The following is a 17557-nucleotide window of genomic DNA, read 5'->3' as shown; positions in this document are numbered from 1 at the left end:
ATATAATCTAAACCCTAATCCTCAAAAATCTAAACCCTAACCAACCCCCTCCTAAATATGGCTAACAGTGCTAGCCAATCAAGCCTAGCCCGCCTCTTGGGCCATGTGGGTTGAGCCCGCAAAATCTCGGTTCAGCCTAACTCGAACCGTGAAAATGGTGGGTGGACCGTCGGCCAGATGTTTTGAGCCCAGCCCACGAAATTCCGCTACTAAAACCACCCAGCCCGATCCACGAAACCGGTCCAGGCCAGCCCATGAACCACACCAGCCCAGCCCAAGTAATTATTCAACCAAATTGTGTACATATTAATCAAATTGAATATATTTTAATCAGATTGCATATATTATAATTCAATCAAATTCAAAAATAATGAAATCATTCATTAATATTAATAATTATATATATTGTAATTAAATTGAAAGGTTTTAGTAACAATAATAAATGATTATATAACTTTGAAAAACAAAATTATCATGTCGGCTCGCTAGACCTAAGAACCGCCAGAACCGCTTCCCGAACCGTGAAAACCGGAAACAGACCGGTGTGGGCTAAGATTTTTCAGCCCGTGGACCAGCCCACCCAAACCATGAATTTCACGGTCCGATCATGGTCCATGAAATCTCAACCCGACCCACTAGGGCCCACGGACCAGCCCGCACCAGTGGCCATCTCTACCCCCTCCGCTCCATCGCTACAACCCCCACTCCCTCCCCTGCCATCCCACCCCCGACTCCTTGATTTCTTGCAGCCATCTTCTCGGCTGCAACCCCTACCCTCCCCCGCAATCTCCGAAGAAAACCATGAAGAAATTATCTGCCAATCAATCGAAACTGAGGGAGTGGGGCTGCGGGAAATCAAGGAGAGAGGTTGGGGTATCTAGGCTATCGATGGGAGGGGGTGGGGGCTACTGGAAATCGAGAAGGAGGGGGAGGGGAGGGGGAGGGGAGGGGTGGGGCCTGGGGGGCTGCAACGGTGGAGGGAGCCAGGATTGGGGTAGGGGTGGCGTGGAGGGGAGGGGGTTCGCTAGGGTGGAGGGGAGGGGTGGGTTAGGATTAGTGTTAGCGTTTAGGGGTTTAGGGTTTGGGGGGTTAGGGTGGCAAAATTGTAAATAATTCTAATGGCAACTTAACATCCGATACCAAAAAGAGCATTTAGTGAACAGTTTTTAAAAGTCAGGGTATATGGTGAATATCTGAAACATCGAGGGTATACGGTGAATTTCCTGATTTTGTCGGGGGTATTTGGTGAAAAAATCATTTTCGAAACTATATATTAAAAGCTATAATCGATTTACTATACTCAAGTTATCCATTGTAAATCCAACTCTATTTCTTCTTATCCTAAGCTATATACATGTATTTTTTTATTAATTTGGAACTCTATTTATTCTAGAAAAAGTGACATGGTACTCAATAAAGGCAACAAATGGCATATAATGAAGACAGCAAATGCCGCGACCTCGTGAGTTAACTTTTGAATTTTTCTTTATACTGAGAATATTTATAGTACACCTGGGTGTACCATGCTCATGCTACACCCAAGACTATTTTCTCCAAATGAGCAAAATGAGCGAATGAGCAAAATAAACAAATGAGCAAATGAGCAAACATTTCTACTCATTTAAGAAAATGAGCAAACACTTTTATTACAAAATGAGCAAAAATGAGTAAATGAGCAAAATGTCCATATGAGCAAATTTGGTATCAAATGAGCACCTGAAGTTCTAATTTATTAGAAAAATACCCCTGGTGTACCATGCTCATGGTACACTCGGGTGTACCATGAGCGAACTCCTTTATACTCCCTCCGTTTTTTTAATTGCTACATTTTCCAGATATGGGAGTTTCTTTTTAGTTGCTACTTGTTTAACCTTTCTTTAGTTGGGGTACTTGGCCCACCATTAATTACTACTATTAATACTCCCTCTATTTTTTTTCTACATTGTTGTGCACGGTTTTCAAGGCATTATTTAACCCTTAATATCTCTTATTTCGTTTAAGTAGAAAATATAAAAATTTGATATTATGAATTGACACGTCGAAATGATTCTAACAAGATCGCAAATAACTATATTTTTACTTATAAAATAATCAAAATAATCGGTCAAAGTTAGTGGATTTATTCCCAAAGCAACAATGTAGCAAATAAAAAAAAAAGCGGAGGAAATATTTTTTTCTCTTTTTCTACCCAAAAGTAATAGTTTTTCACTTTTCCCTATTATTATACATTAAGGCTTTGTTTGGTAGAGCATAAAACATTTTGAGTGTAAAATGATTTTCATGAAAAACAATTTACAATGGAAAACACAATTCCAAAATTAGTTTTCCGTTGTTTGGTTCTATGTAAGAAAAATGATGAAAGGAAAGAAAAATAAAAGGGAAAGTAAGAACCCACCTACGATAGGTGGGCAGCTATTTAAACTCAAAAAAAAAAAAAAGGAAAGTAAGGAGGTAGTGAGAAAAGTGTACAAGAGAGATAAGGAAAACAATTTTCTCTTCATTTGCCAACCAAACAATGGTTTTCCATCATTGGGAGAATAATTCTACCCCAAGGGAAAATGATTTTACACTCTTTTGCCAACCAAACAATGTAAAATTGAAAATAGAGGAAAACAGTTTTCCGGAAAAACGTTTTACACCCTACCAAACGGCCTAAATGGGTCAAAAAAATATCCTTCCAAAAGCTTGAAAGTAACATTGCCTAAATGGTTGTGCATACAAAATGTAACAATAAAAAAACGAAGGGGGTACGTTAGGCCGGGCCCGTTCGTTATCGTTTTTTTTTCAGTTTTTTTGAAAACTACAAACTGGAAACCAAAAAAAGTAGTTTTCACTTTTCAGTTGTCAGTTTTCAAAATCATCATGTTCCCGATAAATTTGACTAATTTTTATTCATTATAGGACATATATCATATGGTTTTGAAAATTAAAAAACCAAAAAACAGAAAACCACAAAAATAACGAACGGATCCTTAGTTATACTACCTCCGTTCTCTTTTAGTTGCAACGTTTGACAAATTGCACTATTCATGTTCTCTTATTTGACCACATTTATTGATTTATATGTTAAACAAAATATAGTCATGTGGGGTCTTGTTTGATTCGTTTCGATGTAAGCTTTCATAATATCAAATTTTTATAATTTTTACTTACATACAATTAGAGATAAAACGATTTGAAATTGTACATTGGCAAGCGTGAAAGTCAAAACGTTGCAACTAAATAAAAACAGAGGTAGTATTATATTATGATATGATATGATATATTGATTGATGAGTTAGTTTCAAAATACATTCGACTGTTTTCCCTAGGGACTAGGACGCGACCTTCAATAATATGGGCTAGACTAGACTCTAGAGCTTTGATCCAGCTAGTTGAGACTTGAGAGCCTTAAGCCCGAGGCCCGAGTGTACTATAGAGTACTCACGAGTCGCAAAGAAGCGAGCGAAAAGTATACAGTACCAACTACTCTATACATCCATCATCAGCCCTTTAGTAGTGCTGACTAAACATACGAATAACCAGAAAGATGATTGCAACAAAGATCCAACTTCTATCTTAAGATTTCAGTCTTGACTATCAAGATTTCATGATTTCACGTGAAACAGGAGAATACTAGTTATCTTTTTTATTTCACGTGAAATGGTTTGGTATCTTACTTTGAGTACTGATGATGTTTGTATAAGATTTATTAATGTAAACAAAAAACTATTTAACCAATAAAATGATCAATAACACAGATAGATGAGACAGAATAAAAATTCCCGATTACATGTTGGGAGGTGATTATTTCTCTTTCTTGAGACTTGAGAGTAATAACTAATTCCATCAAAAGATTACCCAACTTAATGTCGCAATTCTATGCAAACATATTAACCTTCATATGAATCCAAAAGTAACAACTATTTTTAATCATTCCTCACCAGAGCCTGATTTCTATCCTTTTTCATTCTATAATTTGAACCTAATTATGAGTAAACTATATAATTTGGCAAAACTAGCTCAAACCATACTCGTACGATACCTTAAATTCAGAATAACCAGAACCAAAATTGACCCAACTCAAAAATTGAATGTGACTTATAACTATTGAGGCACCATAACAAAATTAACAATCTGATTTGCGTGGACCCGGTTCACACTAAAAATAGTGTGGACCAGGGTCAGGCACGTGACATTATATCACTTTAACATACACTATATCACTTTAATATATACTATATCATTGTAACATACACTATATTATTTTAACACACACTAAATCACTTTAACATACACTATATCACTTTAACATACACTATATCATTCCCGTCAAAAAAAAAAAACATACATTATATCATTGTAACATACACTATATCATTTTAACACACACTATATCACTTTAACATACACTATATCACTGTAACATACACTATATCACTGTAACATACACTATATCATATCAATATATACTATCATAAACTCACGTGATATGGATCGGGTGCACACTAATTAGTGTGCACCGGGTTCATATTAGTTTTTTTACAAAATTAAATTGGAGTATCCTTCTCTGTAATAACATTTACAAAATAAGAAATCATAATATTAAAACATTTTTTTCCAACTTTCAATTAAAGAGTCATAGTTGTGCAAGTGCAACATAAGAGTGAAAACTGAAAACTTAATTATACAAATGAATTCATCCATTTGATTAGAAATATAAAAAGCCCTCCTTTACATATAACCTCAGGTTTCCTAGAAAAAACAGAAAGTAGTATCAAACTACTAATGCATAACCATAATACACCCCCAACTTTTACCATCTTCCCAACACCTCTCTATCCAACTACTAATCCTGGTACTCAATAAAAGAACCATCATAAAGGGAAAAATGTTTTGTAGTAAGAACAGCTATAATCCTCTAACACGTACAAAATCCTCCACAAATTTAGGACAGAGTAGAGAGTTTTGCAACTAAGCTAACCTTTAACTAAAAAGATACTTACTGCACAGATGATCTGTTGCTAGAGAATTTACAAAGAAAGTTAAGCTTAACTATTTTTCGACTGTGTGCCTTCTTTAGGAATTGTCACCAATCATTAGTCTCTCTCAGGAGCATCTCCAGAGGCTTTCCTTGCACTCAGATTCCCAGGATGTGCCCAGACCCTCTCAAACTCTTCCGTAAGTGATTTTTCGGTTTTCAGATCTTCTGTGGCTTTAAAGTTCATTTTGCTGAGGGTAGAGAGTGTTCTACCAGGACTTCCAGCAGGGGAGAAACAGAAGCTCGGGGTAGCAAATGGTGAGCCATAAGGGGAGTGTTGAATGGAGAAAGGGCTAGGTGACATCCGCTTTTGGATAGGTAGACCACCAAAACCTCCTCTGCAGAAAAGAGATTTGGACTCTGAAGCTGATTGTTTAACAGCATCATCTACAAATAAGAGATCATCTATTCTAGCCATAATGTTAAATGCCAAACTCTCTGTTACTCTTGAGTAGCTTTCAAGAATTGCTTGTCCAACATCCTGCACAAAAGAATAAGCCATTAATGCATAATTTGTAGTTAGCACGTAAAATTCCTACTTTTTTCCGAAATATGTGTTGTATTGAATTTCATGACAAAATTTCGATTACTTTTCAGCAAATTCATTTTTTCCAATAAATCATATGGTGGACACCTCAATACCAATCGATGTAAAGAGTCTCAAAATGACACTTATGTTGGCTAGTCTTAGGAGTATGTAATTTTTAGTCAAAGTCAAGACTCCGAAATGACTAATCCAAGGAAGAAACTGCTAATAGCCAATAACCATTTTACCAAAAACTTTTTATTAGGAAGCAAGACGAACAACCACTCAATTAGCTTGTGTGATACTCCCTTGATCCCTCCCTTCACTAGTAATCACATGGTTTGACTTTCATATTTGCCAACACACAACAAATTTAACAAATAAATCTTTAACTGTCTACTAGTAAAGATTATATTAAGATCTATAATTTGAAGACAATTCCAATAATGAGCATACAAAATTATGAGTTAATAGTGCCAGAGGCAAAGTCGGACAGCTGGAACAGAGGGAGTATATCTGAATGCTAACTTCGGAGAGTAACTAGCAACAATACAGCAATAATTGGAGCCTCGGAAAAGTACCTTGTTAAACTGGATCTTGCTCATATCTAGAGCTGTCTGTGGCAGCACAGGAAACCGAAGCTTCAGGCACCTCAAAAGAGTCTCAGCACGTCGTGCAAGAACTTGATTCTTCTCGTTATCAGTTACTAGACCTTTAACCTTTCCCCCCCATGATGTTTTTTTACTTCTAGAGTGACCAGCGTGTCTCTTCTGATCTTTCAGTCTCCAGACATGAACAGATGCCTCAATCCTATTGGCTACTTCCAGAATCTGATGTTCTGAAGACAAGTCTAGGCAATCAAGAAGACATTCTGGTGTGAACAGCTCTGCAGTTACATATCGGTAGATGATCTCTCCTAAACAATCTTTTCCATTCTGCCAAAGCAAAGTCGGACTACAATCAGTACATACTTCCATTCTTAGCTATTCATCAACACAAGATTACCAACTAATGGTAACAATAAAAGCATATTGGATTAACGCAGAATTGCAAACTTTGGGTATCAAATATCAATGTACATTGTACTTGACTGATAATCAGAACAATTTGGTACTCCACTTACATACCACTAGTCCTATATGCACAAAATATGTGCGAAGATGCGCAGAAAACATAATTGTTAGAAACAAAAGCTTTAAAATTTTATTTCATCACTTAAACAATGGCCTTTTTTTTACAATTCAAATATAAATTACATAGAGATTTTTAAGGCATTTCAGGGGGAAACAAAAGTCCAGAGATATTCCCTTATAGAATAGAGATCTGTAGAAACTAGATGAGCGAAAATTATAAACACATCCAAGCATATAAATGTACCTCTTTCTCAATAGAAAAATGGCAGATAATTATAAGCTTCTCACCTTAGGCAAAGACTCCAAATAGGCACAAGGAATCTCCATTTCAGCAATGACACTAGTATTAATAGCCATAGCTGCCTTAAGAATCTGGTTAGTACAATCCCTACATTGCTGCAACCTCTTCCTAGCTTCCTCCGACAACCCACGAGGCGGAACTTTCGGACACGGCAACCACCACTTGTCCTCCTGTCGAACAGACGGCCGACCATTAGACCCCGTTGATTTACAAGGATCCTGATCATCACTTTCACGATCAGCATACCAAAACTCAGTCTCCTTAAACCCTTCAAGCATACTAAGCAACATCGCATCCAACTTCTTAAGAGCAGGCAAATTGACATACAAATCCGACCTCGGCCTCGTTGCCATAACCTCAAACGTACCTCCACCAGGAAACTCTTGTACGGAAGGGACTAGCTCAACAATGGAATCACTCACACATAACAACCACTCCATTTCTCTACACCACATCTTCTTCCTCTGAGTTGCCAAAGGCTCTAATCTCCATAATTCCCCAAAAACAGTAGCTATACCCATTTCAACAAATGACCAAAATCAGATAAATTTCACCATAAATTATCACAAAATTAGGGTAATTTTAAAAACAAAAAAAAAATGAAATTAATACCAGCAAGATTTGTAATTGCATTAGAGATAGCAAGTGCAGTACAAACACCCTTTCCACCACCAGACATATCTTCTCCAAGTAATAACTTTGCAAATCTTTCCTTCATCAACTCCACTTCTAATGACATCACAAACAACATTCACAAAAACCCACCAAAAAAATAATTAGAAATAGTCAAAAACAAAAAATAAAAATAATGACCCTTAAATCAAGCCACAGATTTATATTATAAGGTCACCAATTTTCCAGATTTGACAGACTAAAATTACGTAATTTAAAAAAAAAAAAAACAAGAAGAGTAAATAGAAAGGACATGAAAATGACATTATTAAGAGTTAATGACATTTGAGGAAATATAAATAAAAAAATTACCGGATAAATCAGAGGGGTCAGATTTGGGAGGTTTAGGATGATCCCAAAGAACGGCATCACGGCCGGAGATGACAGGGAAAGCGAAATGTGTGGCGGCGAAGTTGAAGGTGTTGGGATGTCGGAGTGCGGGTGAAGAAGTGGAGGTAGAAGGGGCAGCATCAGGGTCAAAACGGAGGAGAGAGAAACTACTAGAACTTTCGGATTCACTAACGTCGGCACTTAAACAGTAACTTCCACCCCTTTCACTTTGTTGGTCGTATCCATCATCTTCTGATGAAACACTCCTCACCATTGTTGAATGTTGATTGTTGATTGTTGACAACAACAAAAGCAAAGAATGAGGATTGAGGAGAGAGAGAGAGATAATGTGGGAATGTAGGATGTTGTTGTTGTGGACAAGAGAGGAGAGAGAGAGAAGAGTGATAATGGAGGAGGGTAGAATACTAGAATGAGGAGAGAGAGAGAGAAGGTAGAAAGGAAGGGGGGTCCAGGATTGTTTTGTCTTGAAGTTAAATATTTGACAGGAGAGAGAATGCAGTGTGGTGGGAGTGGGGAAGATGCTTAAGCTGCCCGACACACTGTCATTACGTCTTGGTTTGATAAGGCTACTACAAAAGACACTCACCCGGGCCCGGCCCGGGATGCTTTTTTTGCTTTTTCTTTCCGTTACTTTCTTTTCTCATTTCGGATATTTTTATTTAGGTTACTCGTTACTCGCCTCATAGGTTTTTATTTGATCAACTGCAATCGAATTGAAATCGTAAGAGAAAACTAGCTTAATTAAGGTAAATTGAAGTAAAATTATTTCTAGAATAATAAAAGCGGAATCATTTAACAAATATTATAATGAATTTAACAATATTTTTGTATGTGACGATAAAAATATGGTCGTTGTTCATTCAAATAGGAGATTACTATATTAGAAGGACGACATTATATCGGGATTTCTCCTAGAAAAATGAGATTGTAATATTTCTTAGCTTGTAATATAAGAAATCTCATACTATTAACAATCTAAATTTTGGGACAAATACAAATATAAATGAGTTTAAGAGTTTTCGTAATAATTGCAATTGGTTATGCACAAATTATGAGAATAGGCGATCCAATTTTAACATATAATTAGATAAATTTAATCCTATATTCTTCTCACAAATGCATATCATTTCACTCTAACACATCATTATTTTTAAACATCTCACACCAATCTAGTCGTCCCTTTTATTCTCCTCCCTTTATTTCTCTTTAAATCTTGAACTACAACAAATAATCTTTAAAAAGTAACCTAACAATCTTACCGAAAGGAATAAACTAGCCAATGTTTAAAAAAAGACAGTCCATTTTCTTTTAAATATTTGATTTAGGTTATGTCTAATTTTAAAATAAAAAGGGCTATAAACGGTGTGTCATAAGACCATATGTTTGGTACTCCATCCGTTTCAAAATATAAGGCACGCACGATATTCGAGGTCGAATTTTGACCATCAATTACTCTCAATTTATGTTGATAGCAAATTTTAAAAAATAATGTTATCATAGTATTTTTCAAGACGAATCCAACGGTATAATTTTTATAATTTTCATTTATTGTATTTGAGAGATATTTATGGTCAAAGCAAATTTTCGTAAAGTATAAATTGTTTATATTTTGAAACAGGGGGAGTATGTGTTATTGCATTGCTCAATTGATGATAAATAGAGTTAAGTTTCCCGTTACTTTTCGTGCATTAAAAACCTATAATAAATTGATTATTTTGATGTGACATGTGTTGCCGGGGGATGAATGGCATAAAACAAATTATGTCCTTTTAGAAATTCCTTATCTCCATTTGCCACCATGATGTTCGAAATTACGCTTTGGAGTTCATAAAAAGAAAAACCGTAACAAAAGCTAAATACAGTATTTTGTTTTATAGTTCAGCAAAGTTCCATTAAAGACTTAAAGTCCAGCATTACATGGGACTAAATTCAGTATCATAATTGATATCACCCTCAATAGGCTAGTTTTTTCAAAATTTGGTTAATTTTATTTATAATAGCTTGAATTTTGAAGTCCCAAAACATTACAAAATTTCAAAAATTACAATGCACATCAATTCGCAGAGTAATGCATAATAAACTAAAGAAAAGAAACTACGTTCGAAAAAATAGAGATGGAGAATAGAGCATGAGCTCCAGGGATACCATAGTTATTGGATAATATTATAGGTAAAGGGATAATATTATAATGTAAAGGGTATAATGGTACTTTCATAGTCATAGGTCTGTAATATAAACCCTATATATATTGAATGTCAGGTTAACCTACAAAAGGTTAACACAATTATTTCCCACAATTGTACATTACAGACCTATGACTATGAAAGTATCATTCTACCCTTTACATTATACTCCCTCCGTCTTTTTTTATTTGCTACATTTTGCCATTTAGGTGTGTCTCTTATTATTTGCTACATTTGCCAACCTTACTACAAATGCTAATAAAACAAAGATCCTAAACTTTAGCCCAAAAAATTAGCCCACTTAATTACATTCCCTAAACCCACCCAACCCACCTAACTCTATTTATTACCCCCCTCCCTCCATTTAACCCTACCCCAACCCCCCTATAACTACTCCCTCCAAAACTCTAATCTCATTTCTTCCGTCACTTTCTTCTCTCTCCTTCTGACTCTCTCTCTCCTTCTGACTGTCACTTTCCTCTCTCTTCTTCTTCTTCAAACCCTCAGATCTAGGGTTTTTTACTCCAAAATTGTTGAAAAAAATAGTAGATTAATTATCTACTCTTTTCTGCGATCATTATAAACCTAAATTTCGTCATTTTTGAGTGATTTCAGAAAACGAGTCCCCTGTTTCTTGGTTATTTTTGGGTATTTCATGGATGAGTTAACTCCGAAATCAAAGAAACGACTCTTTGATTTGATGGACGAGTTAGATGCGGAGGTTAAAAATTCTAGGGTTGCAAAAAAACCCTTGGATTTTGGTTCGTTTTGTTGGTCTTGTGGCGCGCCTTCAAGAAAACCACCAGATCTTCAATTTGGTGGTGTATTTGAGGGCAAAAAACATGAAAACTTGGAAGATCCACCTCCGGAAGGCTTTAAATCATGGTGAGCTTACCTCTCTTGGTATAAAAACCATCTCGAAATGGTTTCGGAGAGTCCCCTTTCTAATTTTGACTCAGATCGGTCCACTCCTTAACTTAAATCTTTGTTTTAAAATTTTAGGAAGTTTTTTTTAACATGCTTTGCCTGTGGGGTTGCGTTTGATTAGATTGCATGTTTAGGATTTTGTGTTTTTTTCATGTTTTTGGCTCGACTTGTTTATACGCATGTTGTTTATGCCTCGATCTGTTTAAAAAACTTGTTTATTTTCCTTTGAATTGTTTTATTTCTGTTTACTTTGCCTCGATTTTGTTATATATTTGTTGATTTGCCTTGATTTGTTTGATTTTTCCCTTGATCTGTTGTTTTTGTGCTCTGAATGTGTATAAATGTTAGATTTGCCTTGATCTGTTAAAACATGTTAATTTTAGCCTTCATTAGTTCTGTTTAGGGTGATATTTTGCCTTCATCTGTTAAAACATGTAATTTTGGGCCTTTACTTGTTCTGTTTATATGATATTTTGCCTTGATCTGTTAAAACATGTAATGTTTCCCTTGATTTGTTCTGTTTATATGATATTTTCACTTGATCTGTTAAAACATGTTCATTTTAGCCTTCATTAGTTCTGTTTATATGATAGTTTGCCTTGATCTGTTAAAACATATAATTTTGGGCCTTCACTTGTTCTGTTTATATGATATTTTGCCTTGATCTGTTAAAACATGTAATGTTTCCCTTGATTTGTTCTGTTTATATGATATTTTCACTTGATCTGTTAAAACATGTTAATTTTAGCCTTCATTAGTTCTGTTTATATGATATTTTGCCTTGATCTGTTAAAACATGTAATTTTGGGCCTTGACTTGTTCTGTTTATATGATATTTTGCCTTGATCTGTTAAAACATGTTAATTTTAGCCTTCATTAGTTCTGTTTATATGATATTTTGACTTGATCTGTTAAAACATGTTAATTTTAGCCTTGATTTGTTCTGTTTATATGATATTTTCACTTCATCTGTTAAAACATGTTCATTTCAACCTTGAGTTGTTCTGTTTATATGATATTTTCACTTCATCTGTTAAAACATGTTCATTTCAGCCTTGAGTTGTTCTGTTTATATGATATTTTCACTTCATCTGTTAAAACATGTTCATTTTAGCCTTGAGTTGTTCTGTTTATATGATATTTTCACTTCATCTGTTAAAACATGTTAATATTAGCCTTGATTTGTTCTGTTTATATGATATTTTCACTTCATCTGTTAAAACATGTTAATAATAGCCTGGATTAGTTCTGTTTATATGTTGTGTTTGCCTTTATTTGTTAAAACATGTAATTATGGGCCTTGATTTGTTCTGTTTTTATGTTCTGTTTTCCTTCATCTGTTAAAACATGCCATTTTTACTTGAGTTGTTCTGTTTATATGTTGTCTTTGTCTTCATCTGTTAAAACATGTTAATATTAGCCTTGATTTGTTCTGTTTATATGTTGTGTTTGCCTTGATTTGTGTGTGTGTTGGTGTGATCCTCTATCATGAAATAGGATGTTACATCCAAATTGTTACTCCATTTTGCATTTAATCAGAGGTAAAATGAATAGAATTGTAGTATAAAGAATTGATGAGGCATTTGTGTTATATTTTGGTTTTTGTTTGGCTGTCCAATAGAGTTTTAATGACATATAGAAAGTTTACATGAGAGGTGCACTATGTTCCTCAATGATGAATGAGGTCTGATGATTTATACTATGGACATTATGCCTTTAGACCAGTATACTCATGTTGCCACCAATTTTTTGTGCTATTCTTTTCAACTTTTCCTCTGTTTTAATAGCATGTGTTGAGTAATATGGATGAGTGGGGACTCCCTGAGAGGAACTTAAATCATGCCTTCATCTGTGTTTTTTATGAAATTGGCCTTCATTATCATTTTGTCTTAAATATGATTGAGAAAAAAATGAAATCTAATTGATTTTTTTTTGAAACAATGTTCAATTTGATTTTCTTTTTTTCTCAATCATTTGTTTGATACAATGATACCCTGTTTTTTGTTCTTAACCTCACATGAACTTTTTATTTACCTAAACCCTAAACATACATTCTTGCACTACTGTTTTTGTAAACCTAACTAAACTTGAACTTTTTTTTTTACTAACTGTTTTATTATGGATGTTATATGAAGTGTTTTCTTTTTTTTAACTTAACATAACCCAAAATGTTTACATATTATAAATGTAAAGGTTTAGTACAAAATGTTTTTAACTACATATACAAAATGTTTAACAACCTATATATGTTGTATTTTACTTACAAAATATTCTTGCACTCTAATGCCCAAAAAATTGGCCTTCAAATGCCCATTGCTTGCTGTTTTTGCTTTATATTATCCCAATACCATCATCTGAATCTTCATCCCCATAGTTTGCTTCTTCTTGATCATCTTCAAGATGACCTTCTTCTGCCCATTATCTGCTCTCTTCTACTAATTGTGGGCTAATGACAATACTTGTTGGTAACTCACCCCTCCTCTCAAGTGATTTCTTCCCCATATGTGGTATGTGGTAATTGTTATTACCCTTAACTATTAGAGTCTCCTTCATCACTTGTTGTAGAGTTAACCAAATATGATTGCATAGCTTAGGATCATAGTTGTCAAATGCCTTGTTCACTGCCTTCACCAACTGTTTCACACTTCTAGGTGCTATTTGATCTTTTAAGGTTTGAATTGCATTAAAAAAACCAAGATCTAACACATTCATATCTGGTGACTGTGCTGGCTGATTGATTAATCTGATATCAAAACCATCCTTTTGTGCTTCCAACATGAACTGCTCATCATTACTTGCTATGTGTGGCCTTGCATTGTCTTGGACAATCCATATTTGCTTGCATCCATTATCTGGCCACTTGTTTCTTATAGATGGCAGTATGTGCTTTATGAGTTTCTCCCTTATGACATCTTTTGTGATGCTTAATTGAGCTTTGGTTTCAATCACCCCAGCATCTCTGTTACAACTTGACCTCTTTGCTGCCACCTCTTCTATGAATGGGAAGATTCCTATCTTCCCATCAAAACTGACCTCTCCACTTGGTGCAATGTGTGGCCTTGCTAGTGCAGCTATGAACATCACTTTGACAATGAACCTCTTGCTTTTGCATCTTCTATATGGCTCTGCTTCACCAGGAGCTAGGTAGTACCTTTGAGAAATTTTGCTCATGCAAAACCATTTCTCATCCACATGCACCAAATTATATATGTTGCTGAATTTTGGTATTGTTTGGATAGTGTTTGGTATGATAGAACCCAAACACCACAACACCCTTGCAATTTTATGTGATGGGGTCAGATGTGGTTTTATGGCATTAGTGTGTTTTTTGATTGCCCCCCTTTTCACCAATCTGTGCAATGTAGACCTGTGTATGCCTAGGGCTGCTTAGAGGTGATCAAACATGGCCCGGCCCGGCCCGGCCCGTTTTTGGCCGGGTTTGGGCAGAATTTTTCGGCCCGCGGGCCGGGCCGGGCCCGGCCCGGTCATTTTTTTTTTTGTTTTGGGCGGGCTTTGGGCAAGCTAAAAACGACTTTTTAGTCTATTTTTTGGCCCGGCCCGTTTTGGCCCGCAAAAGCCCGCTAAGCCCGGCCCGAAATAGCGGGCTTTGGACACAAAAATTCGGCCCGAATTTAGGCCCGGCCCGGCCCGGCCAATGGGCAAATTTTTTTGGCCGCGGCCCGGCCCGAACCCGGCCCGGCCCATGATCACCTCTAGGGCTGCTGCTGTTGCTCTTATAGTAGTCCTCTTTCTTAGAGGAATTGCCATTAACCTTTGAGGATCCAATTGAATTCGTTTTCTTCCTACCCTCCCTGTTTTTCTGTGATTCACATCTATTCTTGCATCTTCTTGAAGTTGTTGTCTTACATTCTTCCATATTCTTCCAATTGTCCACCTTGAAGTATTCAATTCAATGGAAATTTTTTTGATAGCCCCTTGAGGTATAGTGAATCTGCCATTAAATTTTGTGTAAGCTACTTGTTGTAGTCTGTTTGCAACATGACATCTTGAATGGTTGTGCAAAAAATGTGTGCTGTTGACCACTATTTCTGGCTGTTGCTGTTCTTCATGTTCTTCCTCTGATTCACTATCTGTCCAATTATATTCTGAGACGTGTACATTTGAGTCATCATCTAACCACTCAGCCACAAACTCTTCTTCATCATTCCCATGTTCCATTGCTGTGAAGAAATTTTCTTCTTCTTCACTTGATGCTGCTGGTGCTCTGTTAAGATCAAAGGCCTCTTGTTGTGGTTGAACTTGTAATTTTGGTAATGGTTGTGGTACTGGTTCTGGTTCTGGCAGTGGGTCATTCAGATCAAAAGTTGGGTAAGTTGGTGGTGAATTAAGAGCTGATGGGGATGGTGTTGAAGTGTTATCAGTAGAACTGTCTAGGGGGGCCATAGCTAAGCTATGGATGCCAGACATGTTCAAGATGAGAAAGCTTCCACACTTTCCTCAAGTGAAGCTATGAAATCAGAAATGGCTTGTAAAAAACTCTATGATGATTTATCTGAGAGTTAATCTACCCAAACCCCCCCCCCCGGCCCCAAGGAAATGGCTACTGGTCGGTGGTTTTTATGGTGGTTTAGGCTGCTGGTTGGTGTCTTTGATGGTGGTGGTGGCTGGCTGCTGGCTGCTGGTTGGTGTCTTTGGTTAGGTTGATGGAAGTGGTGAAAATAATAAATGCAAGTGTAAAAGTGGTTGTGTATATATAGTCCACAGTTTCTTAGGATTTTTTTTCATGTTTTTTGGGGGAAAATTCAATTCCCCCTTAATTTCGAATTTTTGGGAAAATTTCAATACCCTGTTATGTAATCTAGCTTAAGAATTTTGGAGGGAAAATTTTAGTTCCCTTTGGTTGTATAATTGTAACAGAATATTTTAGTTCCATTTGCTTGTATAAAAATTTTGGAGGGAAATGAAATCCCTCCTTCTATAAAAGTGGCGCCTACCTTAAAAATATGGTTGGCCAACTCTTTTTTTCCCCTTCTAATCTGCTTTTTCACAAGTTAATTAACCACCATTAATTTTCTTCAAATCACCCACTGCACACCCACTGCACAGTGGTCCCCACCCTTTTCCTTGGTCTTTGTGAAAAAGTGCTTGTAGCAAATAAAAAAAGACAGAGGGAGTAATATTATCCTTTTACATATAATATTATCCAATAATAGTATCACATGAGTACATGACCATCCTCACTAAGCAAGACATGACCGAATGAAGCAAAGGAGTAGGCCCTCTACATCTAAGAGTGCTCCCAATGGTTGCCCTCCTTGTGGGTTATGAGGAGAGAGAGTATAAAAGTAATACTTGCTCCGTTTCTAAATAAGTGCAACACTTCTTGATTTCACGTTTGCCAATGTATTATTTTAACCATTAATATCTTCAATTATCAATAAGTAAAAATTATAAAAAGTTGATATTAAAAAAATTCACATTCAAACGAATCTAACAAGATCCTACATGAGTATGTTTTTCCTAAAATGTAAATCACTAAAGCTAATTAAAGTTTAAAGTGTGAATAGTAAACACTATACAAATGTTGCACTTATTTAGAAACGGAGGAAGTATTAGTTTATTAGGAGAGAGAAAAAATTTGGCCAAGAAAAATGATGCCCAGCTCTTCATGATGAACCAAGAAAAAGAGGAGCAAAGAAGGAAATGGAGGAGAGAAAAAATGGTGGGGGAAGGTGAAAGAGTGAGAAAGTAATAAAATAATTAATGACCACAAATTATAGGGCAACCATTGGTTGTGCTCTAAGCAAGAATTTTGGAAGTACACTAGAGACATTGTTTAGTTAAGGAGCCAGATAAATTAACATCTTAAATAATAATAAACAGAAATATAATCTTAGGTATTTAGGTTATTCAAGACGAGTAAATTATTCTACTTAACACAACATAAGTCGTTACATTATCTTAGGTCTCAACAAAAGATAATGTGACAGAAGATCAAAACACGTCTTTGACATAGCTGACTCCTTATCTCCTCGTATGACCAAACGATATAGTCAATGGCGGATCTTCATGGGACAGGCCTGGGCCTGACCCTTGTAGGTTTTTTTTTTTTAAAAATGAAGCCTTGTAGCTTAGAGTCCAAAATCCAGCATACAAAAACAAGTTACACGACATCATAATCTGTTATTGTGGAAAAATCTGACCCCTATAGCAAACCTTTCAAGATCCGCCATTGGATATAGTTATAAGTTATTAGGGCTGGCAATGGGTCGGGTTGGGTCAAGATCAGGTTGGGTTGGTGGGTTGGCGGGTTGAGAATCCCTTGACCCAACCTGACCTGTTAACTTAAACGGGTTGAAATTTACAACCCAACCCAACCTTATAATAAACGGGTCAACCTTCAGGTCGACCCATTTAATTTTTTTTCGTGTTTTTTCTAGAAAAAAAAATAAAAACAACATAATTTATTTGCAAATAACAGTA

At 35.9% G+C, this 17557-nt stretch overlaps 1 protein-coding gene across 1 annotated transcript; it reads right to left on the bottom strand.

The window, feature by feature from the left end:
- Positions 1–4664: 4664 nt before the first annotated feature.
- LOC104903862 (rop guanine nucleotide exchange factor 1) lies at positions 4665–8511 on the bottom strand. The gene is made up of 5 exons (XM_010691987.3): positions 7965–8511; positions 7593–7709; positions 6968–7491; positions 6128–6481; positions 4665–5501 (listed from the first exon to the last, which is right to left on the bottom strand). The coding sequence occupies exons 1-5, from the start codon at positions 8254–8256 to the stop codon at positions 5079–5081; spliced, it is 1710 nt and encodes a 569-aa protein (XP_010690289.1). The 5' UTR covers positions 8257–8511; the 3' UTR covers positions 4665–5078.
- Between the last annotated feature and the right edge of the window lie 9046 nt (positions 8512–17557).

This window comes from Beta vulgaris, chromosome 9, assembly GCF_026745355.1.
Source record: "Beta vulgaris subsp. vulgaris cultivar EL10 chromosome 9, EL10.2, whole genome shotgun sequence".
In the NCBI taxonomy this organism is placed as follows: Eukaryota; Viridiplantae; Streptophyta; class Magnoliopsida; order Caryophyllales; family Amaranthaceae; genus Beta; species Beta vulgaris.
The sequence above is the reverse complement of the archived record's forward strand: the minus strand, read 5'-3'. Positions and strand labels throughout refer to the sequence as shown.

Excerpts from the sequence above, each read along its gene's own strand:
- LOC104903862 (XM_010691987.3), bottom strand. The coding sequence starts at position 8,256 with ATGGTGAGGAGTGTTTCATCAGAAGATGATGGATACGACCAACAAAGT. Across the intron at positions 7,710-7,964 it reads TGACCCCTCTGATTTATCCG|AAGTGGAGTTGATGAAGGAA; the intron begins GTAATTTTTTTA and ends TGATGTCATTAG. Across the intron at positions 6,482-6,967 it reads ATTTGGAGTCTTTGCCTAAG|AATGGAAAAGATTGTTTAGG; the intron begins GTGAGAAGCTTA and ends TTGCTTTGGCAG.